Genomic DNA, 12,500 nt, shown 5'->3' with positions numbered 1-12,500 from the left:
TTAGCATTTAAAAAGATTAATGTGTGTGTGTATGTGTGTGTGTGTGTGTGTGTGTGTGTGTGTGTGTGTGTGTGTGTGTGTGTGTGTGTAAAAGAATAGATGTATATACACGTATGTATGTTTGTATTTAGAAATATTTACCTAGAGTCTTTTCTTAAACACTATCTTTCATTAAACATTACGTCATATTGGGATATTTCGCCCGTACGATTGATAATAACGCGCCCAATACAAATTAAAAAAATGACAAAATTATGAATAATAATAACAATAATAATAATAATAATAAAAATAATAATAACAATAATTACAAATAATAATACAATTTTCCTCCCGAACGGAAAATGGATTTGCAATGCTGTCAATCAAACAAGAATCCTGTACGATGATCTTTTATTATTATTATTGTTGTTGTTTATAATGATTATTATTAATATTTATTATAATAATAATTATTATTATTATTAGTAATACTAGTAGTAGTAGTGGTAGTAGAAGTTAAAGTAGCAGTAGTAGTAGTAGTGGTAGTAGAAGTTAAAGTAGCAGTAGTAGCAGAAGTTGAAGTAGTAGTAGTAGTAGAAGAAGTTGAAATAGTAGTAATAGTAGAAATTGAAATAGTAGTAGAAGTTGAAGTAGTAGTAGTAGTAGTAGTAGTAGTAGTAACAGTAAAAGTTAAAGTAGCATCAGTAGTAGAAGTAGCGCCGGCATGAAATTTAGAAGTTTAAACGAATAAAAATGGACCAATGAATGAATGAATTAAATCATTCATTTATTAATTAATTAATAAATTGGACAAACAAACGGAAGAATAAGTAATAGTAATGATGAATAATAATAATTATTATTATTCTATTTTTATTACTAATGTTATTGATAATAATTAATTTACAAATTAGTATTTCACAATCATACCAAGAACTTTCAAATCCCATGTTGCACTGGCTGTGGTGCTGGGAAGTATGAAGATCCGTGCTTGAGATTCAACCTGGATTGCAGGGAGCTAAGGAATACTCCGTTTACGTATGGACAACCGCCTTGTAGCGGTCATTTGTAAGTTTTCCGGTTTATTTTCGCTTTCTTTCTCTTATTCCTTTTCTCTCGTTCTTCAACTCTTTGTTTTTCGTTTTCTTAGTCTGTTTCTTTTTATTTTCCTCTCTCACCCTCTCTCTCTCCCTCTCTCTCTCTCTCTCTCTCTCTATCTCTTTCTCTCCTTCTCTCTCTCTCCGCTTTACTTTTTTCTTGTTGACTTCATACATTTTTCTTACTTGAGCATTTTCCAAAAATGCTCAAGTAAGAAAAATAAAATTCCGATAAATTTAATAAATTTTGATATTTTAAATCTGTTTCTTAAATAAATGTAACTTATTTACAATTTTGTTAAATATTCTTTTGTAATATTATCTTATAATATTCATTTTAAATAATAACTTTACCATTTATGTTTATTTTTTTTTCCAACAAACTTTTTTCAATAGAAATTTTTTGGAAAAGAAAAAATTATGCTGCGAGGTTCAATGCAGCCATAGGGAAGACAAACTCACTGGATATAAAACGCTTCCTTAGTGAGTAATTGATGATGATGACGATGATGATGTTGATGACGATGATGATGATAATGATGAAGACGATGATGAAGATGGTGATGAAGATGATGATGATAATGAAGACAAAGAAGATGATGATGATAGTGTTTTCGCTGCTGATCTTTTTGAAAATGTTAACATTGATAAACAAAAGGAAAACCGAAACCGAAACTAAAAACCTCCCCACCCACAGTGCCCTACCAATCCCACACTACATGGGCCATAGGCCTCTTTTTCCCCACCCTTTGCCCCCGGATCCTCGCGATTTTATTGGCTGCCACACCACCGTCAATGATAGGACCGCCTGTTGCCCTGGGCAGAATGAACCAATCAGACATAACTCCGGATGTTACTAATGTGAATGATATTGTATTGATATTATCAGTAGTGGCAGTAGTGCTAGTAACAGTAGCAGTAGTAATAGTAACATTCATAGTAAAATTTTTAGTAGTAATAAAAATGTGGTCTTACTGCTATAATTGGTGGTATTACTTTGAAAGTAGTAGCAGCAGTAGTAGCAGTAAGTAGTAGCAGCAGTAGTAGCAGTAAGTAGTAGTACCAGTAGCAGTAGTAGTAGTAGTAGTAGTAGTAGTAATAGCAGTAGTTATAGAAATAATAGTAAATTTTATAACACCAGTTCACTTTTTTAAATTTAATATTCAGTTTTAATTGTACAAACTTTTTAAATTTAATATTCACTTTTAATTGTACAAATCTTTTAAATAATAAACTTGCCAACAAGCCGAGTCTAATTATTCATGTTTACACCTTGAAGATAGCAGTATTGGTACTGGTATAAGTAGCAAAAGTTAAATACTAAAAACATTCCCTGCCAGAAGATGCACAGAAGCACCAAATAACTCCAGATTATCAGGCATAAACAGACGTTCAAAACATCTGCATATGTTCAAAAGAGCAATAATAACTAACTATAGTAGTAGTAGTAGTAGTAGTAGTAGTAGTAGTAGTAGTAGTAGTAGTAGTAGTAGTAGTAGCACTAAAGTATTATTGGTAGTAGTAGTGATAGTAGTAGTAGTAGTAGTAGTAGTAGTAGTAGTAGTAGTAGTAGTAGTAGTAGCACTAAAGTATTATTATTAGTAGTAGTAGTATTAGTATTATTATTATTATTATTATTATTATTAGTAGTAGTAGTAGTAGTAGTAGTAGTAGTAGTAGTAGTAGTATTAGTAACAGTAGGTGTATAAACATATAGGCTGGGAAAAGGCTTTCTTCTAAAACCTCTTAAATTTGTCTTTTATTTATTATTATTTTAAAGTTATATTTTGTTTTTTTGGTTCAGAAAACCGTTGTAGCTTGTTTGTAAACATTTGAAATGTAAACAAAGGCAAATTTTCTGAGAATTGATACGATCTTAGTAAGTTTATCTTGATCAAAACTAACTCTAAAATAATAATATTTATAAATGACAAAGGATAATAAAAATAATAATAAATAATAAAAATAATCAATTAAATAAAACTAAATTAAACAAAAAAAAACTATTAAATGATATATATATATATACATATACATATATATATATATTTATATATATATATAAATACTAATAGGCAGCATGGTTAGCTTGCAATCGTTCAAACTCCAAAAATTAGAAGAAAGACTACATGAACTCTCCCTAAATAACCAAAATTACAAACCTATCAACAACGTTGGGTCTTGTTCGGGTGATAAAAACCAGAGTTTTCCCGCCAAGAATCATGGTGTTTCCGCCAAAAATCATGGTGTTCCCGCCAAAAATCGCAGTTTTATTGCCAAAAATAAACTGTTCAAAAGTTTTCAAATAACTACTAAGAAGAAAAAATTGAAAAAAGTTAGAAAAAATGTTAAAAATATTAATAAAAACAACGACAAAATATCGATTCAAAATCCGTATTCGGAATCGACTTTGTATACCGATCCTCTACCGACTGATTTCAAAAACATCGATCTACCATGGTTGGCGAAGAATAATTTAGACTGGCGGTTATTCGTCGGTCCGAATCGAATAGAGCCGGTATCGGAAACTTACATCGATCGGATAGTCCAACTCCACAAATTGCAGGGAAACAGTATCGAGTTTGAGAGTGAACAAGGAATGAAGGGATGTAAGAGCTTGTTCAGGCGCTCAGATCACATCACCAGACGGTCTATTTACGATGATAAAAAACGAAAAAGTCATAGTAAAAATAAAGGCAACAAAAACAATAAAACCAACAACAACGACAATAATAATAATATAATTAATAATAAGAATAAAATTAGTAATAATAATAACTATAGTATTAATAATGGGTCAACTAAAAAGAAGAAAAACAAACATATGAGAAGATTATCAGCGGCGGATAATCTTTTTGAAGAAACAGATAAACTGGTGAACACTATTTTTCAAAATTTGACAAAGTTTTTAAGAAATTTATAATGATAGTGACAACAATAGCAATAACTAAATAATGGTGATGATGATGATAATAATAACAATAATAACAATAATAATGAAAATGGTTTATTTCTTTCGTTTCAAATGAATCATTTGTTTAAATGGTTAAATCCTTATTTGTTTAATCATCTATTTGTTTAAGATTATAATAATAACAAAATGACGTAATAGTAATAAAATATTAATAATAATATTTATAAGAATTGTTTTTCAAAATCTTTGATTTGTTATATTTCTTGCAACCTGTATGCTGCTAGCATATTGACAGACTGCTCCTGTCTGTTAATTAACAAGAAAAAGATGAAAAAATAAGAGATGTATGTATGTATGTATGTATGTATGTATGTATGTATGTATGTATGTATGTATGTATGTATGTATGTATGTATGTATGTATGTATGTATGTATGTATGTATGTATGTATGTATGTATGTATGTATGTACAACAGATATATGTATGTATGTACGAACGTACATATGTTTGTATGTATGGGTGTGTATAATTTTGTGTGTTTTGTATTTTTTTTACTTTTTTTGTACTTTACATCTTTATGTATGTGTGAATACATGTGTGTCTTTGTATGTACGTATGTATTCATGTATGTGTATATATCTGCATTTTTCTTTCTTTCTATTCCCATATATATGTTTGTTTGTATGTTTGTTTGTATGTTTGTACGCGTGTATATATGTGTTTGTTTGTATGTATGTGTGTGTTTGTATGTATGTGTGAGTGTGTGTTTGTTTGTTTGTTTGTATATATGTATTTACAAATATGTTTCGCTACTGGTCCAAGTAGATAATTATTAAAATCGGGTTCACATTTATATTCATTATAGATGAAATATTAAGATGAGGATGAAAATATTATTAATAATAAAATAATAATAATAAAATAATTATAATTTATAAAATAATAATAATAAAATAATAACAACAAAAATAAGAAAGAATCATCATCATCATCACACGCAAGTCAAAAAAAACAAACATTGCAAAACATTGCGGGTCTCTAACTGATCGTTACAAGTTGGATGAATGAAGCAACAAGTACACATATATAGATGTTTCTCTCTCTCTCTTCTACTCTCTCTCTTTCTCTCTCTTCTCTCCCCATCTCTCTCTCTCTTTCAAAATCATTTTTTTTCCCCCTATTGCAAATTTTTCGTTTTCTCTCTTTCTTTCCTTCTCTCTCTCTTTCTTACTCTTTCAATTCTAACTTCATTTCTCTCTCTCTTTCTCTCTCTCTCTCTCTCTTTCTCTTTCTCCATTTGTTTTCGTATATTTTTTTCATCTATCTCGCACTTTTAATTTACTTTTTAATTTACTTTAGAGAGACTCTCTCTTTCTCACTGGCTCTTTTTCTCACTTTTATTTATTTTTTCTCTCTCTCACTCTCGTTCCCCCTCTCTCTTTCTCTTTCTTTCTCTCTCTTTCTGTATATATATATATATATTTATATATATATATTCCTATTACATAAATGATCTTTGGTAGTTTCTCTTTAATTTCATTTAATAACAACATCAGTGAAAATAACATAGACGAACAAACGAACGAACAAACAAACATATACAAACTTGACTAAATATGTAAACGAACGAACAAACAAACATAGACAGACAAATACAAACAGATCAAACAAAAGAAAACAAGGGAGAAAAAATAAATCACACAATCACACAGTTTTAAAATTGCCATGATATCAACAGCACACAATCCACAACTGCGTGTTACTGCGGTAAATATTACCAAATAATCATCACCATCATTTTTATCATCATTCCCATCATCATCATCATCACAACTATTATCATTACAACCATTAACATCATAATCATCAAACATCATCAATCATGATACAAAACATTGGCTATAAAACATAAAACCTCAAAAAATAGCAGCAACAACAACAACAAAAAGCATAGTAAAAAAAATTTAAAAAATAACAAAAACAGCAATAACATCAACAACAACATAACTTACGTTCATACCTAACTATATATCTCTGTTATAACAAATGATTCGCTATCTTCAAGCGAACACGTCAGAAGCTAACCTATGCAATGCTAGGCGATGCCGAACCAACAACTACAACAACATCACCATCTTCGTCTTGCTGTAGTTGGGCTAGTAATTTGTATGTATGTGTATATATATATATAATATGTTTGTGTGTATGTATATAAGTATATATATATATACGTATATATATTTATATATATATATAAGGTTATTATGTTTATGTATATTTATAAGAGACTTTATACCATATACACGATTTACACACACACAAAACACACATACATACACACATATACACACATACAAACACACACACACATATATATATATATATATATATTTCTTTTGATAATAATAATATATATGTGTATGTATATACGCATATACAAATGTATATAAATATGCGCTATACAAATATGTATTTATATATATATATACTATTATTATATTTATATATATATATACTATTATAGTTATCGTAATTGAGTTTATATGTATATGGGTTATGAAGAGTTAATTTGTTCTATAGCGGGCAATAGATGGTGAAAATAGTTTTTTCAACTTGCTTATATGTGCAGTTGGTTCGAGGTTTCACCCGGTCTCGGTCTAAAATTCTGTGTTTGAAAAGTTTTCAGTTTTTCTCTTTGATTCGGCTTTCAACTTGCTAAAATCTAGATATGGTTAGAGAGAGTTGTTGTTGTTGCTGTTATTGTTGTTAATATTATTGTTGTTGTTGTTGTACTTTGTAAATTTTTTGAAATTAATGTTCGATTATTTTTTTTTTATTTTTAAAACAGTTAAAATATTTTATAAAAGTATTAAATACACATACATATCCGCGATTTTTTAGGTGTGTTTTATTTATTTTACACTAATTTTTTCTTAAATTCTTGCACACGTGTGTGTATATGTGTGCTTATGTGTGTTTATGCGTGTGTCTGTGTGTGTGTGTGTGTACGTATGCTTTATGGTTTATGTCACTCGCATATAAAGAATTAATAAAAAATTTCCCATAAGATTATTTAACATACCTTCTCAAAGAATACTTTGAGAAATCTCAGACTGATTTTAAGTAATTAATTAATAATAATTTACAATTAATAATAATAACAACAGCAAATAATAATCATATTAATAATAATAAGAACGTTGTGTGACAATGAGAATGTTCAAAAGTTGGCGAAATATCATCAAACAGCGCAATGTATTGATTTGAAAAACACTTTGATCAGGCAAAAGACAAGGACGAGAAGAAAGAAAAGAAGGAAAAGAAGGAAAAGAAAGAAAAGAAAGAAGAAGCCGAGGAAGCCGCTCCAGCTGAAGCACCGGCCCCAGCAGCCGCAGAAGAAGAAGCCCCCAAACCGAGTTTCGCCGAACCCAAAAAAAAAATTGGTAACGTATTCGCCCTCTTTAACCAAGCGCAGATCCAAGAATTCAAAGAAGTTGGTTTAGAGTGTGTGTATGCGTGTGTGTGTTTGACTCTGTGTGTGCGTGTGCGTGTGTGTGTGTGTGCGTGCGTGTGTGTGTGTGTGTGTGTGTGTGTGTGTGTGTGTGTGTGTGTGTGTGTGTGTGGATTTGCGCTAATCCTAACTTCTTACGAACATTCGGTGCCGGTTGCAGGTGCCTCTAAAAAAAAATACTAAAGAATGAATTAATTGTCTGGAAAGCAATAATAATTATAATAATTAAAAAAATAATAATAATAATAATAATAATAAATAATAATAATAATAATAAATAATAATAATAATAATAAATAATAATAATAACAAACAGGCTTTCACGCTGATTGACCAAGACCGTGATGGGATAATTGGACCTGATGATCTATCGGCCATCTACACACAAATTGGTGAATTTTTTTCACCCTTTTTCACCCTCATTGTTTTCCTTCTCTCATTCTTTGTTATTATTATTATTATTATTGTTGTTGTTGTTGTTGCTGTTGTTGTTGTTATTATTATTATTATTATTTTCTTTTTTTGTTTTGCTCTGAGAGAGGCGAAGTTGTTAACACGCACACGCGCCTGATCAGTTTTGTTTTATAAATTTTAAATTTGTCTGCGACTTTCAAAATGAATGAATGAATGAATGAATGAATGAATGAATGAATGAATGAATGAATGAATGAATGAATGAATGAATGAATGAATGAATGAATGAATGAATGAATTAATGAATTAATGAATGAATGAATTAATGAATGAATGAATTAATGAATGAATGAATTAATGAATTAATGAATTAATGAATGAATGAGTTAATGAATGAGTTAATGAATGAGTTAATGAATGAGTTAATGAATGAGTTAATGAATGAGTTAATGAATGAGTTCATGAATGAGTTAATGAATGAGTTAATGAATGAGTTAATGAATGAGTTAATGAATGAGTGAGTGAATGAAGAAGCAAATGGACGAATTACTGAATGTTTAAATGAATAAGCAATGACGTCATCATCTTAGGTCGTGACCCCGACCCAAAAGTAATCAAGGAGTTGCTGGCCGAATGCCCAGACAAGATCAACTTCACTCATTTCCTCACTCTTTTTGGTGAAAAATTACACGGTTGGTGATGATGAGGATGATGATGATGATGATGATGATGGAGATGCTGGTGGCGATGATGGTAATGATGATGGTGATAGCTATGACGATAGCGAAGATGATGACGACGTTGATGATGATGATGATGACAATCCTGAAAACGATGATGGTGAACACGTGACCAATCACGTGACCAACCACGTGTAGGTACTGACTCGGAAGGCGCCCTGAGAGATGCCTTCATCATGTTCGACGAAGAGAAGAAGGGAAAACTCCATGAGGAATAGTCAGTTTCACTTTCGATTTATAAATTTTTGGTACTTTTTTTCATTAATCATTTTCAACAAAGACGAAGACAACGACGAAGATGATAAAATTATAATAATTATGAAAATATGGTAAAATAATTATGGTTTATAAAATTACGATGATAAAATTATGATTCACAAAGTTATGATGATAAAATATTGTGATTCATAATTTCTCAAAAACAGCGTTAAAGACCTTCTGACCAATGTCGGTGATCAGTTCTCCAAGGATGAGGTTAGTCAAGATCTGCGTCACGATGACGTCATTATTTATTCGTTCATTGTTGTTGTTGTTCGTTCATTCGTTCGTTTAATCATTCATTCATTTATACAGTTTTCGTTCGTTCGTCCATTCATTAATCTATTTATTCTTTGATTAATGTGTTCATTAATAAATAAATAAGTGAATGAATGAATGAATAAACGAATGAATAAACGAATGCATGAATAAACGAAAGAACGAATGAATAAATGAATGAACAAATGAATGAATAGACAAATAAATAACGAATGAACGAACGAACGAACGAATTAATGAAGAATGAATGAATGAATGAACGAACGAATGAATGAATAAACGAATGAACGAATGAATGAATGAAACATAAACTCTCCAGATCAAGCAGGTATGGAAAGAAGCGCCGATAGAAGGCGGCCAGTTAGACTACTTGAAATTCGTTTCCATCATCAAGCGAGGAAAGGAAGACGAGTAAAAAAGACCGACCGAATACCGACCGAATATTCATCGATTCATTTCTACTCGTTCTTTAACTATTATTACTTCACTCGATCCGATTTCATTTAATTATTACATATATTATAATTATAATGAATAAATTATTTTGGTAAATAAATTTATTATATTATAATTATTGTTCTTGGGGCAATGCTCTTTTCTCTTCTTTGAAGTGTCTTTGTTTATGAATAAACCGAAAAAAAAACAATTTGGTTTTTCTTTTTTTACGTGTTTTTGAAAGTTAATTAATAAACTAATTAATTAAGCAATCAATTAACCTATTAAATATTTAATTAAACAATCAATTAGCTAATTGATTAATTCAATGGCTTGAATTCTAAAACATCGCTTTATAGCTATCGTTATGAATATTATTATCGTCATTATAAATGTTATAATATTTTTTCGCCAAATTGACCCAAAAAACTCGTAGAATGAGCCGCAACTGGCAATTAACCACAGTTAACAATTGCTAGCTGCTGGTTTCGATGTCTGCTGTAGTGACCGAGTTCGAATGCTAAAAGACCCCAACTTATACAACAAAAACAACATTGTGTTGTTGTTTTTGTTGTCGTTGCTTCTGTTGTAGTTGTAATCGCTCGCCGATCGACCTATCATCTTCTTCCCAGTCTTTCCGAATTTCTGCCATCATCTTTGCAGCATCCCAATTCACCCAGCCGTGCCCCATGACCATACTTCTCCCTCATCTTTTGCATGTTCCGTAAGAACCGACTTCATCCATAAGTGTTGAGTCGGTTCTTTTGCTTAAGCGCACAACCTGCATTGGTTTTCATTTATTAGGCCAATGGCTTCAAGGTTCATGTTGTGACCAGTTTTGAAATGGCTGAGGTCCGTTCTTGATCGCTCGTTGAGTTTCTCCTCATGGATTTTATTGGCTTTCGTATGCACTGTTTTACGTCAATCGTGCTCTGCTCTATATCTTTTCTGGTACCAACTGGTTTATTAACGAAAGAAGTAGAAGTAGTAGAAAAAGTATTAGTAGTAGTAGATTTTTTTGTTGTTGGTGGTGTTGTTGTTGTTGTTGTTGTTGTTCTAGTACTATTGTTGTTCGTATTCTTTTGTTTTTTTTTATAAAATAGTCAAAAAATCTATGGCTAAATAAAACTAACCGAATTTTATTTAATTAATAAATTGTCGATAATAAGTAATATAAGATAGTGAGAAAAAGAGAGAGAAAGAAAAAGAAAGAAAGAAAGAGATAAAGAAAGAAAGGGAAGATACAATATTATTAAATATGAAAAAGAAATCACAAAATAATTTTCAAGTTGTATGTGAATGAAAGAAAGTTATACATATACATAATTATACGTACGCATGTTTGTATGTATGTATGTATGTATGTATGTATGTATGTATGTATGTATGTATGTATGTATGTATGTATGTATGTAGGTATGTATGTATGTATGTATGTATGTATTTATGTATGTATGTATGTTTGTATGTATGTATGTATGTATGTATCAAAAGCTTTTCTTTGAATAGAATCATAAGTTTGGATAAAATATAAACAAAACAAGATAAAAGAGATAAGGAGGATGATATTGTGAGGGTATAAATTGCAGCTGAGGGCAAAAATAAAGAGATAATGAAAATAAAAGTGAGGGTAGAAAGGGAATAAAATAAAGTTATTTACACTCAATCAATCTTATAATTAGTTTATTAATCAACCAGTCAATCCTCAATTTGATTAGATTAATAGATTAATTGATTAATCATTCATTTAATAAATAATTGACTAATTAATTAATTATTTATTTAATTAATTAACTGATTAGATAATTAATCATTGATTTAAGTTAAATCTGAAAAAAATGAAATAACAATAAGATGGGGGGAAAGTTATTTGCATTCAATCAACCGTTTAATTATGTCTAATTAGTTATCAATTAACCAATTGAAATACTAGGATTGAACATCAATCAAACGCTAGAAAAATGAAAAAAGTTCAAAGATACTAAAATTCAAGAATTCAAAGTCTATTGAACTATAAACATCTAACTATTTTCAAAAAATAAAGATTTATTTTTACTAAAAAAAAAATAAATACAGAAAAAAACGAAACAGTTTTTGATCACATGATATCATTTCAAAGAGAAAACATTTTCCAATTTTTACGTCATCATGACATCATCATCGTCATCATATTGACGTCATTTTCGCCATCATCATCACTACCGTCACTTATTTCATCATCATCATCGCTGTTCGCCAGTTTTTTTTTCAAATATTTCAAATAAGTTAAACCCAAATAACTTAAATTTAACAATCAATCATTCAATGAATCATTCAGCTGATCAACTAATAAACCATCCAATCAACCAATCAATCAATTAACTAATCAATCAACCAACCAATCAATCAACTAACTAATCAATCAATCGATCAATCAACTAACTAATCAACCAACCAATCACTCAACTAATAAATCAATCAATCAACCAACCAATCAATCATTCATAATCCTGGAGTGAATCCATCAGAGGACCGACTTGATTCGAAAAGGAATCGACAACATTCTCGGCAGAGTACATCCCTAGTGGAGAGTTGTACTTTTGTGACATGATCACTTTTACTAAGTTTCTATTGCGCCCTGTGTGTACGTGTGTGTGTGTGTGTACGTGTGTGTGTGTGTACGTGTGTGTGTGTGTGGTGTGTGTGTGTGAATGTTTCATTCATTCGTTCGTTCGTTCGTTCGTTCAGTTATCAAAAACGACCTGGTAGTCCTTGTTTCCTCTGCTCCTCCATAGAAGCAGATCTAGGGGGCGGTAGTCCCGCAGCACCTAGAGGGGGACCTTGAAAGGGGATGTAGATTTTATAATTATGTATGGTGGCTTGATGGTT

At 30.3% G+C, this 12,500-nt stretch overlaps 3 protein-coding genes across 3 annotated transcripts in view; all 3 read left to right on the top strand.

Annotated features, from left to right (window-relative positions):
* Positions 1-1,939, top strand: part of HELRODRAFT_173638 (hypothetical protein) — a gene marked incomplete at both ends in the record, with an annotated part of 4,431 nt that extends 2,492 nt beyond the window's left edge. The window contains 2 exons of the mRNA XM_009020248.1: positions 917-1,050; positions 1,738-1,939. Coding sequence (XP_009018496.1) covers positions 917-1,050; positions 1,738-1,939 — 336 coding nt within the window. The remainder of the gene's footprint in view (positions 1-916; positions 1,051-1,737) is intronic.
* A 1,220-nt stretch (positions 1,940-3,159) lies between these two features.
* On the top strand, positions 3,160-4,002 carry HELRODRAFT_173637 (hypothetical protein; the record flags this gene model as incomplete). Its single annotated transcript, XM_009020247.1, has 1 exon — positions 3,160-4,002. One exon carries the CDS (start codon positions 3,160-3,162, stop codon positions 4,000-4,002), a length of 843 nt encoding a protein of 280 aa, XP_009018495.1.
* A 2,640-nt stretch (positions 4,003-6,642) lies between these two features.
* Positions 6,643-9,844, top strand: HELRODRAFT_185642 (hypothetical protein). The gene is made up of 7 exons (XM_009020246.1): positions 6,643-6,726; positions 7,279-7,488; positions 7,823-7,898; positions 8,511-8,612; positions 8,799-8,877; positions 9,086-9,134; positions 9,517-9,844. Exons 1-7 carry the CDS (start codon positions 6,724-6,726, stop codon positions 9,610-9,612), a joined length of 615 nt encoding a protein of 204 aa, XP_009018494.1. The 5' UTR covers positions 6,643-6,723; the 3' UTR covers positions 9,613-9,844.
* Positions 9,845-12,500: the final 2,656 nt, after the last annotated feature.

This window comes from Helobdella robusta, assembly GCF_000326865.2.
Source record: "Helobdella robusta unplaced genomic scaffold HELROscaffold_27, whole genome shotgun sequence".
In the NCBI taxonomy this organism is placed as follows: domain Eukaryota; kingdom Metazoa; phylum Annelida; class Clitellata; order Rhynchobdellida; family Glossiphoniidae; genus Helobdella; species Helobdella robusta.
The sequence above is the reverse complement of the archived record's forward strand: the minus strand, read 5'-3'. Positions and strand labels throughout refer to the sequence as shown.